The 15,376-nt window shown below is 49.6% G+C and overlaps 1 protein-coding gene across 2 annotated transcripts in view; it reads left to right on the top strand.

The window, feature by feature from the left end:
• The window catches only part of KIF17 (kinesin family member 17), a 51,015-nt gene extending 35,878 nt beyond the window's left edge, over window positions 1–15,137 (top strand). Inside the window, exons 12-15 of one of the 2 annotated variants that reach the window (XM_010829969.1) lie at window positions 9,471–9,729; window positions 11,376–11,443; window positions 13,414–13,531; window positions 14,435–15,137. In XM_010829969.1, coding sequence (XP_010828271.1) covers window positions 9,471–9,729; window positions 11,376–11,443; window positions 13,414–13,531; window positions 14,435–14,613 — 624 coding nt within the window. In that variant the 3' untranslated portion in view covers window positions 14,614–15,137. Of the gene's footprint in view, window positions 1–9,470; window positions 9,730–11,372; window positions 11,444–13,413; window positions 13,532–14,434 lie in introns of both variants that reach the window. The other variant, XM_010829968.1, reaches the window with a different exon arrangement.
• The last annotated feature ends 239 nt before the right edge of the window (window positions 15,138–15,376 follow it).

Below are 15,376 nucleotides of genomic sequence, written 5' to 3'. Positions count from 1 at the left end.
GACTCTGATGCTGGGAGGGACTGGGGGCGGGAGGAGAAGGGGACGACAGAGGATGAGATGGCTGGATGGCATCACTGACTCGATGGACGTGAATTTGAGTGAACTCTGGGAGTTGGTGATGGACAGGGAGGCCTGGCGTGCTGCTATTCATGGGGTTGCAAGGAGTCGGACACGACTGAGCGACTGAACTGAACTGAAATGATCAACTACAAAGCCCTTGGCCACGCAGAAGAAATTTACTACACAGTACTTCCCAGGTGGCGCTAGTGGTAAAGAACCCTCCTGCCAATGTAGGAGACAGAAGCCGTGCGGGTTCCATCCCCGGGTCAGGAAGACCCCCTGGAGGCGGGCATGGCAACCCACTCCAGTATTCTTGTCTGGAGAATCCTGTGGACAGAGGAGCCTGGTGGGCTACAGTCCACGGTGTTACAAAGAGTCGGATATGACTGAAGTGACTTAGCGCACACACACACAGCCCAGGGTGGGGTCAGTGGAGGGACAGCAGGAACTGAACGGGCCCAAGGTGGTGTCAGTTGTGCTAACAGCCATACAGAGCTAGAGGTTGGGGTGGCTTGCTAGGTGTTTTTATTTTTTTACTCAGTAATACACTTTTCTGTCCATACGGAGGTGTGGCTTTAAACAGAGCTCTGCATTAGTCTCCTGTGGCTGCTGTAGCAAATTGCCACACATTTTGTTGCCTAAAACAACACAAATTGACTGTTTCACAGGGGGTTTCCCTGGTGGCTCAGTGGTAAAGAATCCGCCTGCCGGTGCAGGAGACACGGGTTCAACCCCTGATCCCGGGAGGATCTCAAATGCCTCAGAGCCACTGAGCCCGTGCCTCACAACTACTGAGCTTGTGAGCTACAGCTGCTGAGCCCACGTGCCTCAACTACTGAAGCGCGAGCACCCTGGAGCCCGTGTTCCTCAACGAGAGGAGCCACGGCGACGAGAAGCCTGGGCACCACAACTGGAGAAGAGCCGGCCCAGCAAGGAAGACCCAGCGCAGCAAAACAGTAAATAAACATTTAAAAATAAACCTTCCCACAGCTCTGTAGGTCAGACTGCAGGTACGGCATGGCTGGCTTCTCCGCTTAGAATTCCCCAAGGCCGAACTCGAGGTGTTGTCAGGGCTGCGTTTCTTTCTGGAGATCCAAGGGGACAGTCCATTTGGGGTTGTTGACACGTGGTTGAAGGGCTGAGATTCCCATCTCCTTGCCGGCCGTCAGCCATGGTCACGCTCAGTTTCTAGAGGCAGCCTGTACTTCCTGCTGCCTGGCCCCCTCCAAAGACATCCTGGCCTGGAGTGTCTCTCTCCTGCTTCCCGTCTCTTTGGCTGTCCTGACTTACTTCTCTGAAGCCTCTCTTTATTTGTGACCGTGCCACTCTGCTTATGGAACCAGGGATTGAACGCACCCCCTCAGCAGTGAAAACGTGGAGTCCTAACCTCTGGGCCCCCAGGGAATTCCCAAGCATCTCCTTTAACGAACCTCTTCTACTCATCTCTCTCTGCTCCCTCTCCCACATGATGGTATATAGATTACATTCAGTTCAGTTCAGTTCAGTCGATCAGTCGTGTCCGACTCTTTGCAACCCCATGAATCGCAGCACGCCAGGCCTCCCTGTCCATCACCAACTCCCGGAGTTCACTCAGACTCATGTCCATCAAGTCAGTGATGCCATCCAGCCATCTCATCCTCTGGTGTCCCCTTCTCCTCCTGCCCCCAATCCCTCCCAGCATCAGAGTCTTTCCCAATGAGTCAACTTTTCGCATGAGGTGGCCAAAGTACTGGAGTTTAAGCTTTAGCGTCAGTCCTTCCAAAGAACACCCAGGGCTGATCTCCTTCAGAATGGACTGGTTGGATCTCCTTGCAGTCCAAGGGACTCTCAAGAGTCTTCTCCAACACCACAGTTCAAAACCGTCAATTCTTCGGCGCTTAGCCTTCTTCACAGTCCAACTCTCACATCCATACATGACCACAGGAAAAACCATAGCCTTGACTAGACGGACCTTTGTTGGAAAAGTAATGTCTCTGCTTTTTAATATGCTGTCTAGGTTGGTCATAACTTACCATAGATTACATTGGGCCCACTCAATCTCGGATAATCTCCTTATTTTTGAGTCGATTGTTGTTCCGTCGCTCAGTCGCGTCTGACTCTCTGGGACTCCGGGGACTGCAGCACGCTGGGCTTCCCTGTTCTTCACTATTTCCTGGAGATTCCTCAGATTCATGTCCATCGAGTTGCTGATGCTCTCTAACCATCTGCTTCTCTACTATCCTCTTCTCCTTTTGCCTTCAGTCTTTCCCAGCTTTAGGGTCTTTTCCAGCGAGTTGGCTCTTTGCAACAGGTGGCCAAAATATTGGAGCTTCAGCTTCATCATCAGTCCTTTCAATGAATATTCAGGGTTTATTTCTTTTAGGATTGACTGGCTTGATCTCCTTGCTGTCAAGGGATTCTCAAGAGTCTCCTCCAGCACCACAATTCAAAAGAACCAGTTCTTCTCTCAGCCTTCTTTATGGTTCACATATCACATTTATACATGACTACTGGAAAAACCAGAGCTTTGACTGTATGACTCTGTCAGCAAAGTGATGTCTTTGCTTTTTAATACACTGTCTAGGTTTGTCATAGCTTTTGTTCCAAGGAGCAAGTGTCTTAATTGCGTGGCTGCAGTCACCATCTGCAGTGATTTTGAAGTCCAAGAAAATAGAATCTGTCACTGCTTCCTCTTTTTCCTCATCTTTTTGCCATGAAGTGATGGAACTGGATGCCATGATATTTGTTTTTTGAATGTTGAGTTTTAAGCCAACTTTTTCACTCTTCTCTTTCACTTTCATCAAGAGGCTCTTCAGTTTCTCTTCACTTTCTGCCGTAAGGGTGGTGTCATCTGCATATCTGAGGTTACTGATATTTCTCCTGGAAATCTTTATTCCAGCTTGTGCTTCATCCAGCCCAGCATTTCGAATAATGTATTCTGCATATAAGTTGAATAAGCAATGTGACAATATACAGCCTTGATATACTCCTTTCCCAATTTGGAACCAGTCTGTTGTTCCGTGTCCGGTTCTAACTGTTGCTTCTTGACCTGCTTACAGGTTTCTCAGGAGACAGGTGAGGCGGTCGAGCATTTCCATCTCTAAGAATTTTTCATAGTTTGTTTTGATCCACAGAGTCAAACGCTTTAGTGTAGTCAATGAAGCAGAAGTAGATATTTTTCTAGAATTCCCTTGCTTTTTATACGATCCATTGGATGTTGGCAATTTGATCTCTGGTTCCTCTGCCTTTTCTAAATCCAGCTTGTACATCTGGAAGTTCTCAGTTCACATACTGTTGAATCTTAGTTTGACGGATTTTGAGCATTACCTTGCTAGCATGAGAGATGATTGCAATTGTATGGCAGTTTGAACATTCTTTGGCATTGCCCTTCTTTGGAATTGGAATGAAAACTGACCTTTTCCAGTTCTGTGGCCACTGCTGAGTGTTCCAAATTTGCTGACATGTATTGAGTGCAGCACTTTCACAGCATCATCTTTTAGGATTTTAAATAGCTCAGCTGGAATTCCATGACCTCCACTAGCTTTCTTGGTAGTAATGCTACCTAAAGCCTACTTGACTTCACACTCTAGGATATCTGGCTCTAGGTGAGTGACCACACCATCGTGGTTGTCCCAGTCATGAAGATCTTTTTGTGCAGTTCTTCTATGTATTCTTGCCACCTCTTCTTAATCTCCTCTGCTTCTGTTAGGTCCATACCATTTCTGTCCTTTATTGTGCCCATCTTTATATGAAACGTTCCCTTGATATCTCCTGTTTCCTTGAAAAGATCTCTAGTCTTTCCCATCCTATTTTTCCTCTATTTCTTTGCATTGTTCACTGAAGGATGCTTTCTAACCTCTCCTTAAGGGGATGACAGAGGATGAGATGGTTGGATGGCATCACCAACTCGATGGACATGAGTTTGAGTAGGCTCCAGGAGTTGGTGATGGACAGGGAGGCCTGGTGTGCTGCAGTCCATGGGGTCGCAAAGTGTCGGACACGACTGAGTGACTGAACTGAACTGAATTAACCTCTCTTTGCTATTCCCTGGAACTCTGCATTCAGTTGGATATATCTTTCCCTCTCTCCTTTGCTTTTCACGTCTCTTCCTTTCTGAGCTATCTGTAAAGCCTGCTCAGACAACCATGTCGCCTTCTTGCAGTTCTTTTTCTTGGGGATGGTTTTGGTCACTGCCTCCTGTACAATGGTGTGAGCCTCCATCCATAGTTCTTCAGGCACTCTGTTTACCAGATCCAATCCCTTGATGTTATTCATCATCTCCACTGTGTAACCATAAGGGATTTGATTTAGGTCATACTTGAGTGGCCTAGTGGCTTTTCCTACTTTCTTCAATTTAAGCTTGAATTTTGCAGTAAGGAGCTGATGATTTCAGCCACAGTCAGCTCCCAGTCTTATTTTTGCTGACTGTATAGAGCTTCTCCATCTTTGGCTACAAAGAACGTAATCAATCTGATTTTGGTATTGACCATTCGGTGATGTTCACGTGTAAAGTTGTCTTTTGTGTTGTTGGAAAAGGGTGTTTGGTATGACCAGTGCATTCTCTTGGCAGAATTCTGTTAGCCTTTGCCCTGCTTCATTTTGTTCTCAAAGGCCAAACTTGTCTGTTACCTCAGGTATCTCGTGACTTCTAATTTTGTATTCCAGTCCCTTATGATGAAAGAACATCTTTTTTTTTGATGCTCTAGATGTTCTTATAGGTGTTCATAGAACTGTTAACAACATATGCAAAGGATTATACACCGTGCTGAAGTAGGATTTATCCCAGGAATGCAAGATTGGTTTAGCATTCAGAAATCAATTATTCTAATATCAATAGAATAAAGGACAAAACCCACATGATCTTCTTAATAGGTGCAGAGAAAGCATTTAACAAAATTCAAAATCTGTCATAAAAATGCTCAACAAACTATGAATGGAAGGTAACTTCTTGAGCCTGATAAAGGGCAGGAAAAACTCACAGCTAACACAACACTCAGTGGCGAGGGACTGACTGCTTGTCCCTTAAGTTCAGAAACAGGAAAAGGGCATTTGCTGTCACTACTTATATTCCACATGAGACTGATGGTTCTAACAAGGGCAGTTAGGCAAGAAAGTGAAATAAAAGGCGTTTAGATTGGCAAAGATAGGCACAACTATCAGATGGCATGATCTTTATAAACAGAAAATCCTTAAAAGGAATCCACTAAAAAATCTGTTGGAATCAATAAACAAATTCAGCAGGATACAAAATCAATAAGGAAAAAGCAATTGTATGTCTATATACTTGTGATGAACAATCTGCAAATAAATTTTTTAAGAAAACAATTTTATTTGCAATACATCAAAAAAATACTTAGGAATAAATTTCACAAAAGTAGTATAAAACTTATATTCCAAAAACTATATTGTTGAAAAAATTAAGAATACCTAAATAGAGACTTCCTGTTGGTCCAGTGCTTAAGACTCTGCACTGGTCCGGGAACTGAGATCCTGCGTGCTGCAGTGTGGCCAAAAAATGATAAAGAAGAAACAAAAAAAGCTAAATAAATGGAAAGACACCCATGTTCATGGATCGGAAGACTTGATAAGATGGTGGTGGTGATGGTGGTTTAGTCGCTAAGTTGTGTCCAACTCTTGAGACCCCATGGACTGCAACCCACCAGGCTCCTCTGTCCATGAGATTTTCCCGCAAGGATACTGGAGTGGGTTGCCATTTCCTTCTCCAGGGGATCTTCCTGACCCAGGGATCGAACCTGGGTCTCCTTCATGGCAGGCAGGTTCTTTACTAACTGAGCTACAAGGGAAGCCTGATAAGATGATAGTACTTCTCAAACTGATCTACAGATTTCAAAGCAATCTTTCTTAAAGAACCAGCTGGCTTCTTTGAAGCAACTGACAAGCTGATCTTAAAGTTTGTATGAAAATTCAAGGGACTCAGAATAGCCAAGATAATCTTGAAAAGAACAAAGTTGGAGGACTCATACTTCATGATTTCAAAGTTTACTACAAAGTTACAGTTGTCAAGGCTGTGCAGTACTGATGTAAAGATTTAAAATCAATGCAATTGGATTGGAGATCCAGAAATAACTCTCACATTTACAGTTAGTTGATTTTCAACAGGGTGCCAAGATGGTTCAGTGGAGAACAGATGATCTTTCTAATAAATGGCGCTGGGACAGCTAGATGTTCACATGCGAAAGAATGAGGCTGGGCTCCAGCCTCACACTGTATATAAAAATTAACTCAGAATGGGTCAAAAAGCCAAATATGAGGTAAAACTATTAAACATGTAAAATAAAACACAGGTTTAAATCTTTATTGCCTTGAATTATGGAGCCTATTATACAGAGTGAAGTAAAGCCAGAAGGAAAAACACCAATACAGTATACTAATGCATATATATGGAATTTAAAAAGATGGTAACAATAACTCTGTGTACGAGACAGCAAAAGAGACACTGATGTATAGATCAGTCTTATGGACTCTGTGGGAGAGGGAGAGGGTGGGCAGATTTGGGAGAATGGCATTGAAACATGTAAAATATCATGCATGAAACGAGATGCCAGTCCAGGTTCGATGCACGATACTGGATGCTTGGGGCTAGTGCACTGGGATGACCCAGAGGGATGGTATGGGGAGGGAGGAGGGAGGAGGGTTCAGGATGGGGACACATGTATACCTGTGGCGGATTCATTTTGATATTTGGCAAAACTAATACAATTATGTAAAATTTAAAAATAAAATAAAATTAAAAAAAAATCTTTATCGCCTTGAATTAGACGCTTTCTTAGGTATTACACCAAAAGCATAAACAATCAAAAGAAAAAAAAAGACAAACTGGACTTAATTAAAACTTTCATGCTTTAAAGAATACTATCAAAAAAGAGAAAAGACAGCCCACAGAATGAGAGAAAATATTTTCAAATTATATAGTATGATAAGGTGCTTGAGTCTAGAAAAAAATAATCTACTCAAGAATAAAGAGACTACCCAATTTTAAAATGGGCAAAGGATCTGAAGAGAGATTTCTGCAAAGAAGATATACAAATTGCCAACAAACATATGACCGGATGTTCGGCGTTGGCCATTCTGGCCGCACTGTGTCCTTGCTGCTGTGCGCGGGTTTCTCTCACTGTGGTGAGCTGGGGCTCTTCTCCCATGTGGGCTTTTCATTGTGGTGGCTCCTCTGGTTTTGGAGACAGGCTCTAGAACATGGGCTCAGCAGTTGTGGTGCATGAGCTTTAATTGCTCTGTGGCAAGTGGGATCTTCCCAGTCCAGGGATCGAACTATGTCCGCTGCGGTCTCAGGCAGATTCTTATCCACTGTACCACCAGGGACGCCCTGTGCTTTATTTTTTTAGTTTAATTTTTGGACCATGTTGCACAACTTGTGGGGTTTTAGTTGCCCAACCAGGGATTGAACCTGGACCCTTGGCAGTGAGAGTGCAGAGCTCTAACCACTGGACTGCCAGGGAATTCCTGATTTGCACACTTTAAATGGGTGAATAGTTTGATGTGGGTTATAGCTCAATTAAAAATAATTGTGAGTGATGATAAAGGATAAGAGGCTTCCCAGGTGGCTCTAGTGGTAAAGAATCCACCTGCCAATGTAGGAGACGCAAGACATGCAGGTTTGATCCCTGGGTTGGGAAGATCCCCTGGAGGAGGAAATGGCACCCCACTCCAGTATTCTTGCCTGGAAAATTGTATGGACAAAGAAGCCTGGCAGCCTACAGCCCATGGGGTCAGAGTCGGACACAAGTGAGCGTCTGAGTGCATAAATGTATAAAAATACATAAAGATTGTTACCATGAACGCCACGTAACTACTATCCAACTACATACAGGGAGCACAGTTAATTTAGCTGAAGGCCCTGTGTACCTGCCCCTCCCTGATGGCTCCCTGCCCACCTGAGTCCTACCAGGCATTCTCTGTTCTCAGTTGGTTACATGTGATTATCGTTCCCGTGAATTTACAACAGCCTTCTTTACTAGTCAAACTGTCCTTGCTGTGTGAGGAAACAGACTGTACACGAAGGTGTCATGGGGCTGAGGGAGGGCTTGGCTGCTGTTGGCGCTGGGAGTCACTGTGCTTAGGAGGGTGTGGAGGGCAAGTCTGGCAGACCTGAGCAAGAGACCAAAAAATATGAAACCTACGGTTCAATCCAGGTAGGTCTGATTCTTAAGTCTAGTATTTGTCACATCATAACAAAAAGCAGAGACATCACTTTGCCAACAAAGGTCCATATAGTCAAAGCTATGGTTTTACCAGTAGTCATGTATGAATGTGAGAGATGGACTATAAAGAAGACCGAGTGTCGAAGAATTGATGCTTTCAAAATGTGGTACTGGAGAAGGCTCTTGAAAGTCCATTGGACTGAAAGGAGATCAAGCTAGTCAATCTTAAAGGAAATAAACCCTTAAAATTCACTGGGAGGACTGATGCTGAAGCTGAAGCTCCAATACTTTGGTCACCTGATTCGAAGAGCCGACTCATTGGAAAAGACCCTGATGAAAGATCGAAGGCAGGAGGAAAAGTGGGTGACAAAGGATGAGATGGTTGGGTGGCATCACTGACTCAGTGGACATGAGTTTGAGCAAACTCTGAGAGATGGTGAAGGACAGGGGAGCCTGGTGCGCTGCAGTCCATGGGGCTGTAAAGAGCTGAGCACGACTGAGTGACTGAACACCAACGAAGTGTGACAGTAGAGGGGAGCAAGGGCTATTGTCTGAGCATGTATGCCTACTGCTGCTTTCTTAAAATACTAGTTTATTACTTTTGGATGTTCTGGGTCTTCATTGCTACGCGCAGGCACCTCACTGTGGTGACTTCTCGTTGCGGAGCGCAGGCTCCAGGCGCTTAAGCTTCAGCAGGTGGAGCTTGCGGGCCCTGGGCACAGGCTTCAGTTGCTGTGGCATTCGGGCTCTTCCTGGACCAGGGATCGAACCCCTGTCCCCTGCGTTCGCAGGCAGACAGTTGTCTCCTAGTCACTGGACGAGCAGGCAAGTCCCGCCTACTGCTTCTTTTAGAAGAAAGAATTTGTACCGTTCTCTGAGATCTTGAGGACTGTGGTAACTACAGTGTTACACGTGGAGCCTTGTAAAGGGCTTCTGAATAAAACATACGAGTGCGGATAGTGACTGAGGGCTGGTGATGGGAGTGGATGACCAGCCTCTCTTCCTGCTTTCTACAGGGCTCCGGACCCTGTAGGTGCTCATCTAAGTACTGAGTGGAGGGGTGGGAGGGACAGGGAATGAATCAATGGAAGGATGACGGGATAGACGGTGGCGATCAGATTGGATGGGTGAGAGGATCAGTGGGCCGGGGCTGAGTGACTGATGGGCGGGGGGCGGGGCAGGGGACGGGCGTGGAGGAGAGGGAAACCGCTGGATGTCTTTCCTGCTCACTGCTTGTTCATCTTTTGTTTTCAGCTCCGGGCGGCAGAGGTGGAGATCAAAGATCTGCAGTCGGAGTTTGAGCTGGAGAAGATCGATTACTTGGCCACCATCCGGCGGCAGGAACGTGACTTTCTGCTCTTCCAGCAGCTCTTGGAGCAGGTGCAGCCCCTGATTCGCCGGGACTGTAACTATAGCAACCTGGAGAAGATAAGACGAGAGTCCTGCTGGGATGAAGACAATGGTTTCTGGAAGATTCCCGAGCCCATCATCATAAAAACCAGCCTCCCAGCAGGTCAGGGGCTTTGCTGTTGCTGCCCACCTCCTTTGCCCCCCGCCCTTCTCCACAGTCTGCTGTCCCACAGGCTGACAGGGGGGCCCTGCACCCCTCCCAGCTGGCTCTGGGGGCAGCAGACAGTTGACCCTGGGTACCCAGAATGTCGGGGGCCTGAGTCAGACACACGTGGGTTGGAGTTTTGGCTCCAGCAGTTGCTGTCAGCTCTTGGGACTCAGTGTTTTCATCTGTGAGATGGGGACCAATAACGGCACCTTCCTTAAAGATCGCTGGGTGGCTTAAGGTCTTATGATGTGTAAAATCCTTGGAAACATGCCCGGCACATTTTAAATGCCTGATGCATTTAATTACCACGATCATTATTGTCCTTACTTCAGCCTGCAATAACCCTTTGAAGGGATATTTTCACCCGTCTTCCGTATGAGAAATTTCAGAGAGTGTAAGCGACTTACCCAGAGTCACAATCAGAGCAGTGAGTTGTAGGCCAAGAACAGAAGCGAGCTGGGCAGTTGCAGGCCTGGCTCACTTTCTCCTTTTGCTGCTGATCTCCTGTGTGACCCTGTGATGATCACTGTCCCTCTCTGGGCCTTGGTCGCCTGATCTTCACAGAGAAGGGGTTGGATGAGCTACTCCTGAAAGCCACCGAGCCCTCACTGAGTCTCAGATTAGGCTCAGATTTGCAGTGGACCCTCTCCAGCGGCTCCGCCCGTCCAGGGAGCCACAGGCTCCCGGGTCTGGTGGGGCCGCACCCATCCGCCTCCTGCTCAGGGAGTGCTCACCTAGGTCCTCCATCTCTGACGACCCTGGCGGGGACCAGCGCAGCAGGCAGGGAGCAAAAGTGGGGCGACACACAGTTTGGAAGAAAGAAACTAGAGACAGAATTAAAGTTTTAAAGATGGGACGGGGGACTCAAGATCTCAGGGGTCAAGAGCGCTGTTCCTCGGAGCCACATCACTTGTATTTAGTCTCTCAGCTCGCAGAGAGTATCTGTGGTGCTACGATAAGGTCAGCTTCCTGTGTGCCCCGTCCTGAGTCCCACGTTACTGATGACCTTGAACTGTCGTTATTTTCTCGTGCAAAGGGTATCACCCTGCTGGAGGCCCTAAACCCGCACATGCCTTGGGGAAAACATCTTTGTGTGTGCAGTGAACAGTATTCTGAGCTTGCACTGACCTAGCGTTGCAAGGCCCACAGTGTTTTCCCTTGGCTCAGCAGGGCGTGACGACCCCAACTCATCAAGCCGATGAACTTTTGTTTAGATTATACTTAATTGCTCTATCTTGCTTTCATTCTTTTCCCATGGCGTTTTATTCGTGGCTTAGCCAGAGCAACACGTGGCTGACTGTTAACCCCTGCGTGGCACCACCCCCGGTGAAACGCCAGCTGCCTCGTTTCCTCGCAGGCTGCAGGCAGCGCTGGCCTGTCTCCCCAGGCTCACCTGCAGTCTTGCCTGGAGGCAGGGGGATGGCTGCTTCGGCCTAAGCCCTCCTGCTGCCTCTCAGGGCCATCCCCTCTCTAGGGTTGGGCAGTGTCCTCCCCTGGCTCCAAGCCCGAGCCAGGCCTGCCTGAGCGCCCAGCCTCTCCCCCAGCCCTGCTGGCCCTCCTTCCAGGCAGCAGTGACCTCAGCTTCTGTTTTCTCATAGCAGTTTCAACAGGGCCACAGAACAGACCAGCCCGCAAAACTTCCGCAGCGGACAACGGCGAACCAGGCATGGTAGGGTCTCTGGGAGAGCCAGTGGGGAGCGGGGAGCTTGGCTCCCAAGGCGCGGTGGGCCAGGGGGGCTGTAGGAACTGGACTGTGCTTCCAGGCGACCTGAGGATTACATCAGGGGGCTGAGCGGGGGCCCTGTCTGTGTCACCCTAGACCCCATAGCTCCTCTGGCCCTCGTTCAGAGGCACTTTAGTGTGCGCAGAGACCAGAGGAGGAGCAGGGGCTCAAGGCAGCCCACCCTGCTGGTGAAGGACAGAGGTTTCAGCCGCAAACCCAGAGACCAAACAGCTCATCCTGGTTTCCTGGGCCCCGGCTGGTACTCTTGAACAGAAAGCGTCCTCAAAAGTTTCCATAAACAGTCACTGTGATTCTATAGTCACTTTACTTCATACTGCCTTTATTTTGTATTCCAGCAAATACACAGCCTTAAAGGAGGTCAGCCAACTTTTCTCTAAAGGGCCACACAGCAACTGTTTCAAGGCTTGGGTGCTAGGACACAGCTCTCAGCCCTGCCAGAGAGTGCGAACCCACCCCCGCCGTATGTAGATGGCTGAGCACAGCTGTGTCCAGAGCGCTTCCAAGAACAGTCTGTGGGCCAGGTTTGACCCACAGACTGTATAATTTGCTGATCCTCACCATTAACCATTACAGATACTTTGGAAAACCTACATGGAACATACCTTTGCAGTCACGATAAGGTCACTCACAGGTTGATGAATCCCAGCCAAGCGTCTCCATCTGAGCAACTCAGGCTGGTCTTAGGCACTGATTGGCTGCTTTTGATTCCCTAACTTGGTTTTAAAAAAAGGAAAAGGAAAGTTGTTCCTGAGAAAAGCCATTCTGAATCTGGGGTTATATTTGAATGCTCTAGTTCCAGGTGATGGATACCTATGCAAAGCAAACAGTCATAAGCAAAACAGGGATTTTCTTGGTCTGTGTTAAGTGGACCAGTTTCAGGCATGGCTGGATCAAGGGGCCCAACCAGTCCTGGTTCTGTGTGGCTTCTTCACCTCTTGGCTCTGCTTCACCTGGAGTCCTAGGTTTGGACGGAGGCAGGTCTCTGTGTGGCAGGAAAGATGGCTGCTAGCAATTGGTAATCCAAGAGGAAGAGAGATACGGTTTTTTGGAGCATCCTTAAACCAGTGCTTGTGGGAAGATTCTGATTGGCTCTGCCTGGGTCATGGGCCTACTCTTGGACCAATGACTATGTCCAGGAGATGGCGTTCTGTGATTGGCCCACTCCGGGCCACGTGTCCAGATGTGTAGCAAGGGCATGGGCAGGCGGCAGTGGTGGTACTGCTGCTGCGGCTGGGGTGCCCTGAATGCATAACCTACCATGACCATGTCCAGTGAGTGAAGGGTAGTTCCCTGAAGGAAGAGGTTCGGGCTGAAGAAAACAGATCCACGGCAGCAGTGAAAAGCACTAGGGCTTGGTGACAAGTGTTAGAGGACCCCAGCTCTAATGATCATACGTGAGCTCGTGAGCTGCGCACTGTTATATGAGTGTGTGTCCTGGACCCCAGCTCTAATGATCATGCGTGAGCTCGTGAGCTGCGCACTGTTATATGAGTGTGTGTCCTGGACCCCAGCTCTAATGATCATGCGTGAGCTCGTGAGCTGCGCACTGTTATATGAGTGTGTGTCCTGGGTGTGGGGGATGTAGTATCTGCCTTGCCCCCGATGGGCCTGGTTTTGAGCGCTGCAGGAGGAATAAGGTGCTTCCTGTCCCAAGGTGGGGGTGGGGAGGACCGTGTGTAGACTGGAGACGGCCAGCCTCCTTGCTGCCTGAGCTGCCTGGATCCCACGCAGGAGTTAGGGTCTGGAGTGGAGGGTACCACAACGTGGGCAGTGAGGTTCAGGGCAGCCCGCCGCTCAGGCCGGCAGAGCCCACAGAACCGCCTCGGGTCAGGGCACAGGGTACAGGAAGTGCACAAACAAGGGGTCCTGACCTGGAGGACTTGGAATCTCGGCAGGAAGAGGACCGCTACAGGCTGATGCTCAGTCGCAGTGACAGTGAGAACATAGCCAGTAACTACTTCCGGCCCAAGCGGGCCAGCCAGATCCTCGGCACGGACCCCATGAAGAGCCTGGGTGAGCATCCCGCCTGCCTCCTGCCCTCCAGCCCCTCCCTGAGCGCTCTGGAGTCACATAGGCCGGGCCAGGAACCCCTTTCCCTCTCTGAGCCTGTTTCCTCCACTGTAAACTGAGGGGAGCTGCCTCCTCCTGTGATCGGTGAGACGAGGTGGGGAGTGCCCCCCATCTCCTGTCCCCCTCCATTTCCTGGGGGGCGAGGTGCCAAGTTGGATCCTCTGTCTTCCTGACACACAGCAGGCCCTTAGCACATGGCCGGGTCCCAGCCTGGGCTTGCCTAGGACTCGGTCAGTTCCTCACCAGCTTCTTCAGATGGCAACTCATTCCCAAAGCAGGGCAATCGGGACCACAAAAGCAAAACACGATTTTACAAGCAAGAGTTGAAAGCCACTTTGCTCTTAAAACTGAAACCAAAGACACTGGGCTTCCAATCCAATACCAATTAAAAAGCAAACCTCAGATCTGTCCTGAGGTTGTTTGAGAGACAGAGTGGGTGGAGGTGAGGAGTAAGGAGAGGAAAGCTGGACTGTGAAGAAACTCACATCCCATGAGTACCTGGCATCGTGCCCATGTTGCAGATGAGGAAACCAAGGCTGAGAGAAGCAGCTCCCCAAGGTTACCCTCCCATGAAGTGACGGAGCAGGGTTTTGCAGCAGGCTTGTCTGGCTTGACACCCCAGGCTGCACAGTCTGAGGCTTGAAAATTCATGCGCCCAGACCAGACCCTTTGGGCAGAGATGCAGTGCTGGGCCCAAGGCCTCAGCCAGAGCAGCTCTCAGAGCCTGGGGTCCCAGGGCCTCTGGCTGGGGCGGGGGGACCAGACTTTGTACCCCACACACAGTCTTTCCTCTCCACCCCCCGCATCCTGGCCAACAGCGTGTCTCCCTTCTGTGCTTTTCCGCAGCACACCACAGCTCCCCACCAGGCCTCAGCTCCCCGCTCGGTGGCGGCTCTGCCATCCCACCTGCCCAGGCCCCGGAAATGCCCCAGCCTCGGCCCTTCCGCCTCGAGTCCCTCGACATCCCCTTCACCAAGGCCAAGCGTAAGAAAAGCAAAAGCAGCTTTGGCGGTGAGCCTCTGTGAACACACTGCCGGCTGCCGCCCTGCCCTTGGGCTCCCGTGAGACCGCCAGGCCCCCCAGGGCAGCTCCAGCCAGGCCTCCTCCCGCCTGCCCCCAACAGTGACTGGGGCACCCAAGGGGGCCTGTCCCTGGGAAGGCTCACTCCCCTCTCTGCTACCCAGAGAGCCCACTCTGCCCAGGGTGTGAGCCCCTCGGAGCCTGGACCATCCTTGGAGATAACTGCTCCCCACGCCACACCAGTGTTCCCATCGGCCCACCGCCGTGCCCACCAGTGCGGTTCCGTGCCTTCCTGGGTTCAGAAACCTCAGCTCTGCCTCCAGGCCTTCATCAGCATCCTGCAGAGTCCTGCGGCTTCCACGTGGATCAAGATCAGCGCCTTGGCAGTTGAACACTCTTCCTCTGTCCAGTAGGCCCCACTTGGGGGGGAAGCCCTGTGGGGCGGGCCCAGGGGTCCTGGAGCAGCTGGTCTGCGGCCCACGGGAGGCCATTCCACATTAAGCTGCCCTAATAAACTGCCTTTTACCGACGACTGCTCTTCTCTGGTCCTCGGACAGCGTCCCCATGGCCCCTCCCTGGCCTCCTTGGGGAAGCTCTTTTGGAGCAGGGCTTCTTTTGTGTATGTATGTACGTTTGTGTTTACTTTTGGCTGTGCTGGGTCTTCGCTGCTGGCACACGGGCTTTCTCTAGTTGGGGTGAGTGGAGGCTCCTCTTCGTTGCGATGCACAGGCTTACTGTGGTGATTTCTGTAGCAGAGCAGGGCTCTGG

This window comes from Bison bison, unplaced genomic scaffold, assembly GCF_000754665.1.
Source record: "Bison bison bison isolate TAMUID 2011002044 unplaced genomic scaffold, Bison_UMD1.0 scf7180017864516, whole genome shotgun sequence".
NCBI lineage: Eukaryota > Metazoa > Chordata > Mammalia > Artiodactyla > Bovidae > Bison > Bison bison.
This window is presented reverse-complemented; position numbering and strand designations above follow the sequence as displayed.